The sequence below is a fragment of the Vidua macroura genome, chromosome 6, assembly GCF_024509145.1.
Source record: "Vidua macroura isolate BioBank_ID:100142 chromosome 6, ASM2450914v1, whole genome shotgun sequence".
Classification (NCBI taxonomy): Eukaryota; Metazoa; Chordata; class Aves; order Passeriformes; family Viduidae; genus Vidua; species Vidua macroura.
This window is the reverse complement of record NC_071576.1, coordinates 56,606,580-56,623,150: the sequence shown is the minus strand read 5'-3', so window position 1 is coordinate 56,623,150 and position 16,571 is coordinate 56,606,580. Positions and strand designations below refer to the sequence as shown.

General features: G+C 58.2%; 3 protein-coding genes across 4 annotated transcripts in view; all 3 read right to left on the bottom strand.

Annotated features, from left to right (window-relative positions):
- Window positions 1-16,516, bottom strand: part of SSRP1 (structure specific recognition protein 1) — a 35,136-nt gene extending 18,620 nt beyond the window's left edge. The window contains exon 1 of the mRNA XM_053979678.1: window positions 16,496-16,516. The gene's annotated coding sequence lies outside the window, so the exon portion shown is untranslated. The remainder of the gene's footprint in view (window positions 1-16,495) is intronic.
- LRRC55 (leucine rich repeat containing 55) lies at window positions 1,843-2,916 on the bottom strand. The gene is given in 8 exon segments (XM_053979681.1): window positions 1,843-1,962; window positions 1,965-1,990; window positions 1,993-2,116; window positions 2,118-2,164; window positions 2,244-2,385; window positions 2,387-2,499; window positions 2,502-2,817; window positions 2,819-2,916. Coding segments are annotated over 8 exon segments (843 nt in total). The 5' UTR covers window positions 2,858-2,916; the 3' UTR covers window positions 1,843-1,926.
- LOC128808502 (inner centromere protein-like) lies at window positions 5,793-16,542 on the bottom strand. Of its 2 annotated transcripts, XM_053979675.1 has the most exons (20): window positions 16,459-16,542; window positions 16,159-16,297; window positions 15,927-16,040; window positions 14,113-14,792; window positions 13,080-13,131; window positions 12,524-12,557; window positions 12,196-12,295; window positions 11,591-11,678; window positions 10,958-11,093; window positions 10,795-10,887; window positions 10,673-10,684; window positions 10,112-10,221; window positions 9,873-9,984; window positions 9,105-9,215; window positions 8,753-8,877; window positions 8,502-8,580; window positions 7,605-7,712; window positions 7,317-7,403; window positions 6,580-6,736; window positions 5,793-6,230 (listed from the first exon to the last, which is right to left on the bottom strand). In XM_053979675.1, the coding sequence occupies exons 2-20, from the start codon at window positions 16,287-16,289 to the stop codon at window positions 6,031-6,033; spliced, it is 2,529 nt and encodes an 842-aa protein (XP_053835650.1). In that variant the 5' UTR covers window positions 16,290-16,297; window positions 16,459-16,542; the 3' UTR covers window positions 5,793-6,030. The 2 variants fall into 2 exon arrangements, with proteins under 2 accessions (XP_053835650.1, XP_053835649.1); XM_053979674.1 differs by having other exon boundaries at window positions 16,159-16,485.
- Between the last annotated feature and the right edge of the window lie 29 nt (window positions 16,543-16,571).

Sequence of the window (16,571 nt, the reverse complement as noted above, 5' to 3'; positions counted from 1 at the left end):
TGGAGGTGACCCGGCGGCCACAGCTGGGCCCCGCCGGGGCCGGGAGATGCTGCCGGAGGAATAACAGGAAGCGCTGGAGGGAAGAGCAGGGCTGATGCCTTCTGCAGGCTGTGGGACGCTGCCTGTGCCCGCCGCACGCACGCGGGTGTCTGTCACACACATGTCCCTGCCACACACATGTCCCTGTCACACACACACAGTGCCCCCCCACACGCACGTCCCTGTCACACACACGTGTCCCCCCCCCCACACGCGTGTCCCGGCCCCGGCTGCGCTGACACTCTTTATTGTCGAGGTTTGGCGCTGAAAAAGTGCCCCGTGGTACAAAACCCGCGGTTACAAAACGTACAAAGAGTGGGGTTGGGGGAGAAGAGAGAAAAAAGAAAGGAAAATAAAGGAACAAGGAAAGGAAAGGAAAGGAAAGGAAAGGAAAGGAAAGGAAAGGAAAGGAAAGGAAAGGAAAGGAAAGGAAAGGAAAGGAAAGGAAAGGAAAGGAAAGGAAAGGAAAGGAAAGGAAAGGAAAGGAAAGGAAAGGAAAGGAAAGGAAAGGAAAGGAAAGGAAAGGAAAGGAAAGGAAAGGAAAGGAAAGGAAAGGAAAGGAAAAGGAAAGGAAAGGAAAGGAAAGGAAAGGAAAGGAAAGGAGAAACAACAAAATCAAAAGACAAGGAGAAACAAAAGAGAAGGAAAATAAAACATAAATATAAATACAAAAAGAAGAGGGTGAAGTGAGGCAGAGGAAGGAGCTGGTGGGATGCAGGTGGATGCTCCATGCCCATGTGGCTGGTCCAGGGGTGCAGGAGTTGTGGGGGGGTGCAGGGGGTGTGGACTGGGGGGCTTCTTGAACTCACTGAAAGGAAAATAATAAATCCCCAGACAAAAGAGAGAAGGCAGCGGCCAAGTTCCCTTTCCCGGGGGCAGCGCTGGGGCTGGGGTGCAGCTGGAGCCCTTTTGGGGTGGGCTGGGGTTAAACCAAACCCCCCTCCCCATGCACTCAGCCTCCATGGGGGACAGGAGAAGAGACAAAACAGTCCTCAGGTGACCCCAGCCCCAAGCCCCTAGCCCTACTCCCCACCTCATGTGCTCCCACAGTGACAGCGTGACGCAGACACCAGGGACAGCTGACACAGGCACCGGGGACATGGCTGTCCCAGCTGGACAGAGGGTCGTTGGCTTTCTGCTTTTTGCTATTTTTTTCTTTTTTTTGCCCTTTTGTAGAGCTCCTTCCACCTCCCAAACCTCCCCCAGGGTGGGCAATTGCTGGTGCCCGGGTTGGCCCCAAAGAAGAGGCAGATGTCATCCCTGGGAGATGCAATCCGTGGAAGGTGCCATCCTTGGGAGATCCCATCCCCTTGAGATGTCACAGCCCGTCCCACTGCCAGGCTTAGTGGTCCTGGTGCTGTTCCAGCACATCCCGATGTCACCAGCATGGTGCAGGCATGCCCTGGAACGGTGGTGACAAGCTGGGTGTCAGCAATGCTTCCTGCCCCCCTGGATTTTTGGGGAGGCTGGAGAGTAGGTGCAGGATTTGGGGTGCTCCAGCGGTGCTGCTTTGGGGCTGAAAGCCAGGATTTCCTCGAAGCCCCCAGGAGAGTGGGGCACACACACTTTGTCCTCTGTCTCTCCCAGGCAGAGGTGGGGGGGTTCCCAGGGGATTCCCAAATTGCTGCCTTAACCAGTCCTGGGCAGTGGGAACAGCACAGGAAGGGGTCCAAGCTCACGGTGATGGGGGGTGCAAAAACTCCCCAGTTTGGGGCAAAAGGAAGCAGGGCTGTCCCCTGGTGTCCCCGGCGTCTTGAGGGCCACCCCAGCACGGGGGGCGGTGGGAGGGGACGCGGACAAGGCACAGTCTGGTGTCCCCGCGGGGGCGGCCGGGCCGGGGAGTGGCCGGGGCGGGGGTCTATCGGCGGTGGTGGCAGCGTCGGTCCCCTAAACATCCTCGTCCTCGCTGGCCTTGCTCCAGCGGGGTGGCAGCAGTTGGCCGTGATGCCAGCAGGAAGTTGGTGGCCACCGAGGCAATGGAGACGACGAAGCCGACGAAGGCGATGAAGAGATAGTCGTCGAGGGTCAGCGTGAGGTGGCAGGCCTGGAAGCTCTCCTCCGTCAGCGACAGCAGCGGGGGCCCCCGCCACCTCGGGGGGAGCCCAGCACTCCGCCTGCTGCGAATCTGCGGGATGGAGGGACGGCGTCAGCCCGGCCGCCGGCCCCCGCGCGGGACGGGGCGCGGGGGTCCCGGCGGCACCTACCCGAGGAGCAGCGCTGGATGCGCCCCCGCAGCCACTTGAGGAGCGGCTCCATGGCGCAGCCGCAGAGCCAGGGGTTGCCCCCCAGGCGCAGCCCCACGAGGCCGGGCAGCCCCTCCAGGGCGTCGAGGCTGAGGGCGGCCAGGGCCGCCGTAGCTGAGGTCCAGCTCGCGCAGCTGGGCCAGGCCGCGGAAGGCCTGGGGGTGGACGCGGCGCAGCCCCGGGTTGTGGCTGAGGTCGAGGCGCAGCAGCGCGCTGCCTCGCGGAACATGTCGGCGGGCACCAGGCTGAAGTTGTTGTAGCTCAGGTCCAGGTGCGCCAGGCGCCGGGCGCCGCGGAACAGCCCGGCCGGCAGCGCCGCCAGCGAGTTTTGGTTGCGCAGGTCGAGGGCGCGCAGCTGCCCGTAGCAGCCCAGGTAGCCCGGCGGGATGCTGGCGATGCGGTTGTGGGCCAGGCTCAGGTTGCCGGTGTCCAGCGGCAGCTCGGGGGGCACGGAGAAAAGCCGCTGCCCGCTGCAGTCCACCGCCTGCCCGCGGCAGCTGCACAGCACCGGGCAGCCCGCGCCCGCCGCCGCCACCCGCCGCCGCCGCCGCCAGCAGCCAGGGGCCCAGCAGCATGGCCTCGTGGCCGCGGCCCTCACGGGGCGCCGGGGGCCATCCCGCCCGCACCGCTCACGCCGAGGGCTGCCGGCGGCCGGCCGCGGGGCCGGGCTCGCAGCGGTCACAGCGACGTTCCCGGCATCCCGGCGGCATCCGGGGGGCAACGCCAACCCCCTCCGGGGGCACCGGCGGGGCCGGCGTCGGGCCGTCACCAGCTGCCTGCGAGGAAGCGGAGAGGGGGGAAGCCGTGCCGGCCGCACGCCCCGCCGGGGGCGCCGCAGCTGCTGCGGCCCGGGGTGGCCTCTGGGGCACCCACACCCTCCCCGTGCCCCCCGGGCCAGGGTCCACTCCTCCAAGCATCCCCCGGGGATTCCAGATAGAAAAAGGCCCCCCCCCAGTCCTGCTGACCTTGGCCAGCCCATCTTGGCTGGTGGTGGGCAGAGCAGAGGTGCTGCTCCACGGCCCCCCGCCAGCCCCCACCTCCACGAGCTGAGCCCGGTGCCAGGGAGACCCTCCCCGCCTCTCTCCCGGGGGAAGATCCCCATTCCCAGCACCCACCGGGGTCCCCCCAGGCCTGCCCTCGCCCCCCACCACCTGACCATGTCTGCTCCATCCTCCCTCGCCCGCATCCCCCAGCTCCATCCCCTCCCACCGGCCCACCTTACCCCGGTCACTTCCCATCCCCAAGTGCCCCGGCCCCTTCGGTGAGGCCGGGCTGCCCTGGGGTACTCACTGGCCAGGGAAGGAGCAGGGCCTGGCTCCCTGTGGTGATGTGGGGGTCCTGAGTGGCGATGTGAGGGGCTCCGATGGTGATGGGGGGGGTCCCCGGTGGCCGGCCACACCCCAGAGGCCGCCAAGTCGGGAGCTGGGCTTCGGCAGTGGTGGCCAAGGCTGCTGTGAGCCCGGCGATGGGAGCAGGTCTTTCCCCACCTCCTTCCTCCCCTCCTCCTCCTCGTCCTCCCTTGTCTCTCTCTTTCTCTGTCTCTTTTTTTTTTTTCCTCTTTTTTTCCTTAGGGCCAGATACTGACGTGTCGGTGTCTCTTAGCAACTGCCTCCACATCTCTGAGCAACAGGAGAGCGGGATGCAGAGCCGCCGAGCCGGGGAGACAGCGGCGGGCGGAGGTGCCCCCACCTCAGGGACCCCCTGCCCAGGCCAGGGGACCCGCACAGCCCAGGCACCCAGCAGGGATGGAGCAGGAAAAGGGCTCCATCCTGCTCCCCTGCCCCGATCCCCAGCCCTCCCACACTCTCCCAGCCCCGGGAAGCATCCTCGTGGGATGGGGTGAATCAGGGGTTCCCAGGCACTGAAAACAGAAACAGATGACGTGGTGGCAGAGGGGAGAAACGAGGCAGCCGGGATCCAAGGGGAGCTCTAGGATCCAAAGGGACTGCTGGGATTCAAGGGGCACTGTCATCCTCCTGTGCTCCTGTTGTGCTCACAGCCCTGGAAAATGCCTCAGGTTGACATGGATTATTTTGCTTCACACAAGCTGAAACGTTCCCTTTCCCTTCTCCGTTTTGAGGGACACAGAGGGGTCAGCCACCTGGCCCCTCCCACCTGAGAATTGCCCTTTAGAGTCACAGGGATGCCCATGGTTTGCTCCGGGAATGCTGCAACACCATGGCTCCAGCATTTCTAGGAAGGAGGCACTTCCACATCCAGCCTGCCCACGTCTAGGGGATCCCTGCTTAATTCTTTCCTGCTGATTGCATGGAGCTGCTCCTTTTTCCAGCTGGCAGTGGCAGCCTGATGCCAGTGCTGGGGGGGCCTTTTGCTCCCCACATCCCATGGGATGGATCCTCCCTGGTGTGGAGCTGGCAGACAGACGGCACAGCCGCCTCTCCTGGGGGTGGCATTAACCAGCACTGCTCCCGGCTCCCAGCAAGCTCCTGGGAGCTCCTGGAGTGCGAGGCCCGGGCTCCCAGCGGGCTCCAGGAGCTGAGCAGAGCCAGCAGCAGCACAGGCACCTCATTAGCGCTCAGCCCGGAGCCTGGCAGCACATCCCCTGCCAGCAGCTGTTGGCGCCGAGGTTTTTTTTCCACTCCCCCACTGTTCCGGGCTCCACTGGCACCAAAGAAACTGGGAAGTTGTCCTGACTGTGCTGGGCTGTAGCAGATTTTGTGTCCTGCTCGCCCAGTCCCCTGTGGAAGTGACCATGAGGACATGGTGCTGCAGGGCCTCATCCCTGAGGAAGCTGGGGGACAGATGCTGCCCTCTGGAGTGGGAAGGAGCCTGGCTGTCCTCCCCACCTTACCCATGAACTCTCTGCCTGAGCCCATCCAAAAAGTATTCCCAGGACAAAAGTCCCCTTGGGTGAGCACTGGCTCTGGGCACTCTGAGTACTTCCAGCCCCTTGCTGTGGAAGGAGTAGCAGGACAGCTCCAGGAATGCTGGCTCCATAAATCAATCTTCCTTATAGCCAGAGCCTTTTCTGTTTGAATCCAGCTCTGCTCCTGTCAATCCAGGTGCATTCAGGCTTAGGAAAGGACGAAGGAAGGAGTGGGATAGGTGAGGGTGGGGGGAGGTGTGTGGGGGGGAAGGGTCAAAGCTTCCACACTGACAGAGTGCCTGGGGAACCATCCCCTCCCTCACCCTTCCCAAATCAACCCAGCTCCTGCTCAAGACAGGCTGTCCCACTGATTCTGCCATAACAGGATCCAGAGGTGACCCTGGGCTTCCTTTTCCCATTAGAAAAGAAAGGGTGAGGAGGCATTAGCCGCTGCTTAAATTGTCCAGGGAGATTTTTCAACAGCAGGAAGAAGATTCTGGCTCAGACTAAGATGAGTGCACAGGAATTATTGAAGGAAGAGGAATTACAGGTAATTAAGACGGTACAGATAAATACATAAATATAGTAAATATATTTAAAAAAAAGCATTACAAAAACATTATCGCCTCAGTGTGATTAAAAAACCTGATCTTCCCTACAGTAATTTCCAAGCTTCCTTGTACAAGAGAATACCCTAAGTGAATAGGAAACGAGGCAGACTAGGAAATGGCTCTGGTTGCAGATTAGTAACTCTGATTTCTGCAAGGCAAAAGGAACAGTCACCAAGGTAGGGGAAAGGAGACACACCCAGTGAGTGCTGGACTTTATTAAACAACTTTATTTCTGTACAAAAAAAGAATAAAAAGTTAAAATTGTAAACACAGGGTAAATATAACACAGCCTCTTAGAAACCACCTTGGCTCAGCTCTGGAAGGCGCAGGAGGGGCCGCAGGAGGGGCCGGGCGGGGAGTGCCACACGGCCGAGCTCGTGCGCTTGAAGTAGCGGGGTTTGCTCTTGTAGAAGATGTGCTCCAGCCTGGGGCTGGGGATGGCCCCGAACAGCGCGTCCAGGTCCACCGGGTGGTAGTACTGGTGCACGATGGCCTGCTGCAGCTGCGCCCCTGCGGGAACAACACACGGCTGCAGGCCCTGCCCCAGGCCCGCAGGAACGGCACTCCCCTTCCCCTCTGAGCGCCCACCGGCTGTGAAGGAGGGGTGGGACACATGCCACAGCCACCACAGCCCGCTTCTCCTCAGGAGCTGGGGCTGTGCCCCCTTTCCTCTCAGAGGACTCTGGTTTTACCTCAGCCCAGGAGCGCTCGCAGGAAGCAGTGCTGATCCCCTCAGCACACAGAGGTGGGAGCTGCCAGAGGTGCATACACTCCTGGCTGCGCCTTGGGATGGCTCCAAGCAAGGCTGGAAAGCTCCAGGGCAGGAGGGAAAGGAAGCCGGCCCAGAGCTGGCACCTACCATCAGCCCAAGCAGGGATGGGCTTCCGAGGGTTGCTCTCATCATCTGTGGAGTCATCACTGTTCAGATCCAGCCCGTAGCTGTTTTCATTGGCCGGGGGCGATTCTGGTCCTTGAGCATCCTTCAGGGACCCGAGGCAGGATGTGGAGAGGGATTTCTGAAACCACAGAGAGCAGTGGTGAGCAAGGGGAGCAGCATTTCCATGGCTGGGATGGCCATCAGAGCCCCAAAGTGCTCAAAGCCTGAACCAACACAAAACTGTCACCAGGCTCTGTGCCTTGACACCTTCTCTTAACACTCCATCCCCTCCTTTTTTCTGTGGAAAAACCTGGGAAAGGCACACTGTGCATGTCCCAGCACTCAACTCTCCACCTAAACCTTTGGCTTCCCCTCGCTGGAGCTCTGACACAGCCAGGATGGAGCACACAGCCCCACTCCCGGCAGAGACAGTGCTGCATCCCAGCTCCGAGCAGCCTTTCCTGCCGCTCTGCCCACGGAAGAAGGCTCCGCATCTGCAGCGGGCACAACCCTGGCTGCCCAGGGCCGCTCCCACCGGGACGTCGCCTCAGGACCTGCTGCCCTCCCGTGGCCGCTTCCAGCACCTTTTCCGCCTCCAACCACTTGTTTTTCCAGCGGCTTCCCTGTGCCGAGCGCTGGGGTGGCTCCGAGCCGCAGGGGCCAAGGAGCCACTAGGCAGGCGGGGGCCACCCGAGGGTTGTGCTGGGGCCAGGGCTCACCTTGACGGCTTTATTCAGCCCTGTCCCAGGGGCGGCTGGTGGAATGGGTTTTTTCTCCTCTCTCAGCTGCTGCTGACCATCAGCCTCCTGTAAGACACAGTAATTAAGTCCTCACTCACCCAGAACAGACTCTGACACAGAGCTGTGTTCTCGGCAGCTCTGGCAACATGCAGCCCTCAGTGCCTCTGTGGCTTCTTCTGCAGAAATAACCCCAAATGCAAGACTGTCAGATAAAGCCACTCCTGTCTCTGCTCAGGTCCAGCCTGGCTCTCTGGAGCCCACACTCACCCTCTCTGCTTGGAGCCAGACATTAAGAGCTGGGAAAAAGGATTCTGGTGGCTCATATCTTTTCTCCAGCCCAGGCCCAAGAGGCAGCTCTTCGGGACTTTGTTTCCCCTAATAAAGAGAAAAAAAATTAACTGCTGAAGTTCCTTTTTGACCCAAACCATTTCTCCTAGAGTTTCCCCTCCTGTGCTGCTCAGCCATTTTCTCCTGCCTGGAAAAGCTTTGCCAGACTCATTCTGGCCCTGCTGCTGGCAGCACAGGAAGGATTCAGACCTTAAATTAAATTTATACAGCACAAAAGAGTCCAAGTGCCAGGGACTGAGGGAAGGAGTGCAGCAGGAGCCCACACAGGAGGAAGAATTGATCCTGAAGAGGAAGAACCATTTGGGGCATTGATTTTTCACTAATGAAGCAATGAATTGAAGAGTAGAGAATGAAAGCAAATGTTAGTGTGATATTTCAAGACCAACAACCCTGACTTAAAGCCCTGATGTTCTTTGTGTGAGTGCAAATGAAGTGACACAGAGCCATGTGGCACCCGAGGTTTGGGGGTCACATCCTTTGGGCACAATGAGGAAATGTGGCAGTAAAACATTAATAAATCTCTGATTTCCACATTGGTTTCAGGATCAGTGAATGCTCTTTGAGGTGTTCTTCCAAGTGCCATTTCATGACTGTCACCATACCATCACAGGGCTGAGGGCTCACCTGTGAGCCAGGGAACCCCCAGCCCTTGGCTTGTTCCTGCAAAGTGCCTCTGTACAATAACAAGCATTATGTTTATTGTATTTGAGCCTCTAAACAACATCCCAACAACACAGCACTTGGAAAACACCTGATCCTGTGCCCAGCCTGTGTGCTATATGTAGAGAAGCTGCTCCCAGAACACCCCAACCCCACCTTGGTGGCCTTGCCAGCCAATGCTGCTGGCTCCTGCTCTGCCTGGGGGGGCTTCTCCTTCCCTCGCTGCTTGGGATACCTAGGGGAAAAGAAAGAATTTAGAGGGGGAAGCATGCTTATCTGTCCCTCACCCTCTCACAGCCTTCTGCTCCTGCCCCCCCAGATACCAGGTGCAACATCACATTTACATCCACTGCTTCCCTCTGGCTGTGTGGCCAATTCCCTGCTCCAGGACAGGCACCAGCTCACACCTCTCCTTCGCTTGTCCCAGCTGTTTCCGCTCCAGAAGGTTCTTCAGTTCCAAAACTGTTTTCCCCCTTTCCTTCACTTCATCCTCTCTTCTTTTCTGCAGTGGTTCTTGCTGATCATTTTCCTCCTGAAGAAACAAGAGGAAAACCCTGCAAGGCTCCAGCAGCTGGAACATTTCTCCCTTGTGCTCCAGCCCAACATCAGATGCCTGGACAGAGATCTGGCAGCCCAGACCCCAAAATCCCTGCAGAAGCAGGCAGTGACCTGTCCCTATCCCACTAGCCACACCAATACAGCAGGTCCCTGCTGTCCCTGTCCTTTTCCATGTGCAGGAGGGTCCTAAGTTGCTCTTACCCCTCTCAGGGTTTTCTGCTTCCGTGCCTCCGCTTCCCCGTGTTTCTTGGACCCTTTCCTCTTGCTCCGCTCCTCTGCCACCTTCTCTTCCCTCACCTGTGAGATGTGCAACTGGGAAAGCCACACCTGTCAGCCCCACTGCCCCAAGGACACACTTCACAGCCTTGGAGGGAGGTCTGGAGCTTGGGATATCCCAGATGCTAAGGAGACCGAGGACCCAGCAGTGGATGTGCGTTTGTCCACTCAGGGCTTGGGAAGGGCTGAAAGGAACATGACTCCTTGTTTTCCAAAGCTGACCTTTCCAAAAGTCCCTTCAGTCCAACCCAAAATGAGCAGCCAGGCCTGACCCAGAGGCTGCTTGGGCTCTGGGCCCTCAGGCACAGCTCCCTCAGCCCTTCCACAGCCATAGCACAGCAGCAGCACTGGCATGTGGCCATCAGCCCAGCCTGCCCCCAACAAAAAGGGCCAGGTCAGGCTCTGAAACCCAAATGCACCCCCTACTGAGTCACACACTCCAGTCCAAGCACGTGGGCCAGGTGAGGCTGCCACCTGCAGGCCTGTGCCCAGGGCAGGCAGGGGCTGCCACATTCCCTGAATGCAGAGCAGCGTGAACAGGGCCTGTCCCAACAGGAATGTGCAGAGGGATGGAGAACAAAAACCTCCCCTTGTCAGAAGCAATTCTGGCATGCATGGACCTTGCCAGCGCCTGCTCACACCTCCTGGTCTCAGAGCTCTTAGAGAGGCCCAAAGCCTACTCAGCCTTCTCACCTTCTCATCACTGTGCAGGATCTTCTGCTCCATCCGCTTTTTCTTCTTTCCCTCCATCTGTTCTGCACGCTCTCGAGCCTGCAGGGCCTTCCTCAGGCGCTCTTCCCTCTTCCTGGGCAGCGCGTGGGCAAGAGGGGCCCATCAGCCCCGCCTGCTCCCAAAGTGCTCATTCCAAGTGGGAAGCACAAGGCAAACTGTGCTGACCAAGGAAAGAGCAGGGGGAAAGGGGCCCAACTCACTGCTTCATTTCTGCCTGACGCTGTCTCTTCTCCTCCTCCACTTTCTTCTTCCTCTGTTCCTCAGCCTCCTGCTTCTTCCGGAGGTTCTCCAGCCTCTGCCTCTCCTTCTCCTGAAGGAAGAAGAGTTCAGCCTGTACCAGGTGCTGGGGGCTCTGTCTCCCCTCAGGCAGCCTGGTACACACAGTCACTGTTGGAGTCATTCACCTGGACACTGGGATAGGGAGACAACACATATTTGGCAACAGGGATTATCCAATGTAAGCAGAGGTACAGAAGGAAAAACCTGTCCTTCAGCTGCAGAGAAGATATTTAGAAAAGAATGGCACACCCCTGCTGTAGGTGACCACCTGTCCCAGGAGCTGGGAAAACAGTGGAGAAGAAGCACAGTGCAGCCTGTGGCTTAGAGGCCAGATGCTCCCAGCAGTGCTCAGTCCCAGCAGAACACACCTGCACAGAGATCCTGTCACCTCACCACTGGTGTGGCCAGAGGGCTGATGGACATCGGTGTGAGGGGAGAGTGTGGTCAGCGTGTCAGCCCGATGGATAAGGCATCATACTTACAACGAAGTCTCCCTGCAGAGAAAGGGCATAAAAAACGTAATTAAAGGTTTGGAAGTAACACCAGAACTCCCCTTCCCAGCACATGCAGCCCATTCTCATCCCATCCCTCAGACATGACACACCTTCAGGTGGGGCCGGGTGGGAGTGTTGCGCTTGATGAAGTCCTTGATGCCACTCCCTTGTCCCTGCAGGAAGTTCTTCAGTGGCCTGACAGCCTGAGGGGAGAGAGGGAGGGAGCTCAGAGCCTGCTTGGGACAGGGGGCACAGGGCTGTGGTACCACTCACCTTGCTGGCCGGAGAGGGGGATGATGGAGCCTGGTTCGCCAAGGTCTTGTGCTTCTCGTCCAAAGGGGAAAGGGCCCGGGTCCCCATCTGCTGCCCGTGCCACAGGACACCCAGGGCTTGCTTGCAGCCTTTCATCCTGGTGGCATTAGCAGGAGAGACATGAGGTGGCTATCACACTCTCCAGAGGGATTTACTGGCTATTACATCTTTCTCCCAAAACCTCCCCAGCAACACACAGTGAGGAGACATCAGGTATTCCAGGAGTCAGGTCAGGTATTCCAGATACTCACACAGACAAAAATAACCAGGTCAGTTACTTGCACCTCAGGAGCCCTTGAAGTCACCTCCCAGCTCCAAACTAATTGTGCTAGGGAACCTCTGCTGATTTGTGCAGGACCTCGGGTGCTCCTCCCCATGCCAGACCCAGTCCCAGACCCAAACAAGGCTCCAAAAGCCACAAGGGACTTCCAAGACACAGGATCTGGCCAAGGGAGATTTCAGAGCTACTGGAAATTGGGAGAGGAAGGCAAGGAAAGAACCTCCCCACCCCTTTTTAGCACAAATGACTTAAAACGCTAAACCGGAGTCCTTCCAGACCCCTGGCCCATCCCTGCTCCTTGCAGTGCCTCCTACCACATGCGGGAGGAATTCTCCAGGGGCTTGGCACAGTGGGATTGTTCCTGGCTCTTCTGGGGTTCACTGTTGGGATTTACATGGCTTCCTGTGGAGAAACCTGCAGTCAGTGCCACGTGTGAGGCATCCAACTCCCTCCAGGGACTCTTTCCTCCATTCCAGCTCCAGCTGCTTGTCACATCCTCCAGTTCACAGGGAACAAACCCCCCCCCCCCCCAACTCCTCCTTCTTCAGAGGCACAGAAAATAAACAGGACCTCTAAATCTTGACGTAATGCAACCCCAGAGAGAAAGAACATGACACTCTGGAAGACTCTAGCTCCAGGAGCTCCTTCCCAAATGTCCCCAACTCACTTGTTGCACAGACTGAAGCTGTTCAGGGCACTGTTTGTCTCACAGCTTGGACACACTTACGTGTCCTTGCCCACCTAACTGATGTCTCACCTCTTCAGGAAGTCCAAACTTTCCCTGAAAGACTTTCTTGATTGGTCAGAAGTAGTTCAGTTTCAACACAAACCCCTTATTTCCCAGGAATGCCCCCACTGACCCTGAGTCAGTGTGTTCTGAGGGTTTCATGCAAGGAAAGCAAGACCACCTGCAAGTTACCTGCAGCATTCCCTGCTTGCTGCTCCAGAGTGGACAGGTGCTGTGCAGGAGGGCTGGCAGCCTGGGGACTTGTGCTTGAAACAAGGACATCTCCAGGAGCCTGTAGGGAAAGAGGACAAGCATTCCCTTAGCACAGCTGTTCCAAACAAGGCTGCCCTGGAAAAGCCAGCTGCTTGCTCAGGTGGGGTCTGCTTCCCTCCCAGTGAGGGCTGTGCTGGCTCATTCTGGGACATTGGCCACGTCCCTGCATCCAGTGACAACCTCAGCAAAGGTGCTGACTCAGCAGGAAGGCGTCCACACAGTCTGAGCATTGTTCCTTGGAACTCACCTTTTCCCTCGGGGAATTTGGCTCCAGCTCAGGCCTGTGAAGGGAAAGCTATTTTAATAATTTAAATTCTCTCTGAAGGCAAGTTACAGGTGATGGAAGCAGCATGTGGGACTCCAAGGAAGGTGCAGGTTTCTAAGCACATCCAGAGGCTGTTCCAGCCAGGCACATCAATGCTGGGCTGTGAGTTCCTCTGAGTGACTGTCCCACTGGGCTGCTGAACACCCCACAACCACCTTGGGCCCCAGTAGCAAGAAAGGAGGGGACTCTTGACAGCCTTGGGCTGTCCCTTCCCCAGAGCAGACCTGACTGGCCACCAGCATTGCCAGGCTAGTGACAGCCAAGAATTCCAGGAACCCCAGGACACACCACTGCCCAGCGCAGTGAAGGACTTAATTTCACTGTGCCTGAACAGCACAACCTGAAATCTCATCCAGCCCCAGGTGACAGCAGCACCTGAGAAGTCCCTGACAAAATCTGTGACAGAAAAGCCACCCAGAGAGTGTCCTCACAGGGAATGCTGGGATCCCTTCCTACCTGCCTTACATGGTATTCTCACCTTGTGCTGCTGGTCACATCTTCTTCCACAAAAGCCTCCAAGGAGCTCTGACCTGGAGAGGAAAGCCTAAGTGGAGCTGGGGATTTCACTCCCAGGCTCCCAACAGCCACAGGGTGCAAATGGAAGAGCTCAGGCTTCCTCCCAGGAACATGGATTGCTCCGCTTTCCCCACCAGCACCACACCTCCCTCAAGTGCCACTGAATCTGGAGTGGGCTGGGAAGGCAGAGCACTGAGGCAGCAGCTCTACTGCCTGCAGCCTGCTCCAGCTGCCTGTGTCACAGCCAGCATTCCCAGGCCATTGGCTGCAGCTCCTGCCTCCCTGCACGCTCTGGTGCAGGGATCCAGGGTGTTTGGGCTGATTCCAGGCTCATTCCACCCCCCCATCACACCCCTTCGCTCCAAGTGTTATAACAAATGCCTGGATACAGCGTGACTCAAGGCTGACAAAGCTGAATTCCAGAGGCCTCCATGCTCCACCACAGCCTGTTTGCCTGCAGCAGCAATGGTTTTGGAAAGCCCAAGCAGCCAAACCCTGTCAGGAGCAGCAGGAGTAGCTGATACAAGGGATTCAGAGCTACCAGGAATAGCCTGGGCTCCATGACCCCTGTTCCTCTGGTGACACAGCTAGTTTGAGTCTCTTCTCTCCTTGCCCAAAAAGCATTTGAGCTCCTCTGCTCATTGCAGCCTAACTTCAGGGCTGCACTTTCAGCCTTATTGATTTTTTGGAGAGCTGGCAGATGCCATAAATTAAAGCCCTTCCACAGGGAATGCAGCAGACTCTCCCAGTCCAAAGGCACACGTGGCTGGAACCACCCTGGCCACGCTCTCCCTTCCACAATTGTGCTTTTTGCCCATTCCCAACCTGTGCACCCCAACTCCACTTGCCCCCCGGCTTTCCCCTGCTGCAGCAACACCCTGGCTTGAAGCTGCACCCCAGGAGCCCACAAAGACAGGAGACCTGGGGGAACTGGAGGCAGGGATGAGCTGCTCCACACCACTCCATTCCCACACGGAAGCGGTGCAGGGACTCACAGCTCACTCTGCTGGAGGCCGAGGAGGATTCTCCAGCCGCTGCCTTCCTGGCCCTGCTGATGGATCTCCGGATCATGTTCTCCCTCCTGCTGGCCAGGGAGCACTTTTCTGCCAGGGAAGCCCTATGGCTCCTGCGGGGGGCACCCAGCCCGCTCCGGCGGCGCGTCCTGGACTTCTGTGTCACACTTTTACTGGGGGAGTCCTGGAAGAGCAGTGTCTCAAGGCCTTGAGGTGCATCTCCTTGGAGTGCAGCAGGATCACCATTCTGAGCGGCCTTGGGAGTGGACGTGCTGGCTCTCCTGGGATCCTGCTCCCCATCCCTTCCTGGCCTTTCAGTCGGGATCCCAGGGACACCAGGGATGTCCTGGAGCTCGGCTGCTGCGTCCACCTCAGGCAGCTGCTCCCCCAAAACTGCTGGAGGGGCTGCATCACCCCCAGCAGCAGGCTGGGGACACTCCTGGCAATCCAGATCTGCCACGGGAACACGTGCTTCCTCAGGCTGCGTCCCGGGCAGAGCTGGGAGCTGGGGTGTGATGCCAGCCTGAGATCCCGGAGCACAGCCGGGCACGGATACATCCTGCTCCTCACAGCCAGGGCTCCGGGGCTGCTCCTGGCTCAGGCACTGCTGGGAGTTCAGGCTGGAAGACTGCAGCTTGACACCACTCCTCCTTCTGGATAACCTTAAAGGAAAAGAATTTTGAAGGAAACGATGAAGGAGTCATCCACTCCCAGATAAGTTTTGGGGGGAAAAGCAGTCGGTGTAAAAGTGAAGCTGCTGCTGCTTCTCCACTCCACTGTTCCCCCTCACAGCCCATCCTGTCGCTGGGGAGAGGCACATGGACACAGCCCAGATGGGAGCTCACACACAAGGGCTGTGCCACACAGACAGAGCCCAGGCTGGGTATCCAGAGTCAGGTGTGGAGAAGTAGCAGTGGGAAAGGGGTATTTATCCCTACATCAAGATCTGGGTTTAAACCTCACCCTGGGAGCAGCACGTGGCAGAGGACAGCACCTACAGAGGGACACACGGTGTGTCACCTTCCTGCTCACAGGCCTGGCTGCATCAGCACCTCTTCCCAAACCAAGTTTAAATGAGGGAAAACACCAACAGGAGTTAGCTGGGCTGCTCCCCTGGACAAGGTGTGACCTGAGCACCCGGAGCAGGGCCGGAGCTCTCCCTGCTCCGATCCGCAGTGCTGCTTTTCCTGCTCTCCCTTGCACACTCACAAGCCTCCCACGCTCCCGCTATTCCTGCTGCTCTCCCCACCCTCCATGTCTGCTTCCTGACAGTCTCCCACCTCTAACTCTTCCTCCTGTGGGCTTTTCACCATGGTTAGCACGATTTTAGTGCCCTAACACACCAACGGATCAGGTTTGGGCAGCTTTAAAAGTGGAGTGGGTTCCAAGCAAATCACTTGGCATTTCCACTTCAGTCCCTCCATAGACCCTTGGAGCCTCCCTGGCTGCCAACTCAGACATGGTGCTAGGAACACATCCCCTTCCCAAGTTTTCCAGGCACTGACACAGAGGCTTAGGGAGTGAACAACACCAGGAGCAGCAACCTCAGGCCAAAAGGCAAACCCAGTGAAACAAAACCCAAACGTAAACAGACAAGAAAATAGAGTGTTTATTATTCATTAACTATAACCAGAAAAAAAATAGTGAAGGAAAGCAACCAACTTTATCCCAAACTCCTACCAGAATCAAACAGTGAGCAATCCCAACGTGCCCCTTTGATAACTCAGGGAACGCAGGCACTATTTTGTTTCATCCAAACACCATGAGACGGAGCCAGAGCAAGCTGACCCACCTACCTCCTCCTGCTCAGCTCCTTGCTTTCCTCCCTCATCCAGGAGGACTGCCTTTTCCTGATCTTCCTCCTCTGCGACGGCGTTTTGGGCAAGAGCATGGGCTCATCCCTGAAGCTGCTGTGAGGCAGAAGAGGCAGAGCACAGACCGCTGCCCCCACTGCCCACACCAACCCTCCCAAACGCACCCACACGCAGCTGGTGTGGCACAGAGGGGCCCCCTCAGGGCAGCCCTTACCTCTTGAGCATCCTCATGCCCTGCTCCTCCACCTCCCGCAGCCAGGCCAGGTGCTTGTGCTGGGCGTCGGAGAGGAAGCGGGACAGCCTCTGCCCGCACACTTCCAGCAGCTGCTGGGGACCCTCCGCCATTGCCTTGCCTGGAACATAGAGGGAGAGGACAAGGCTGGGGGGCAGCCAGGACACCCCCCAATGTGGGAAAGAGAGAGCGGGGCAGGCACTGGGGTGCTCCCAGGCACGGGGGAGTATGAAGACAGGCCGGGGCATAAGTGTTGGGGGACCCCTCCCAAGCTCCGCGGACCCTCCAGAGCACTCGCTCGCCGCCCGACCAGAGCCACTCCTGCTGCCGCTGCCGCCGCCTCGCCCGCTCACCACACCCTCACAGCATGGGGGCCAGCCCGCCCCACCCCGAGG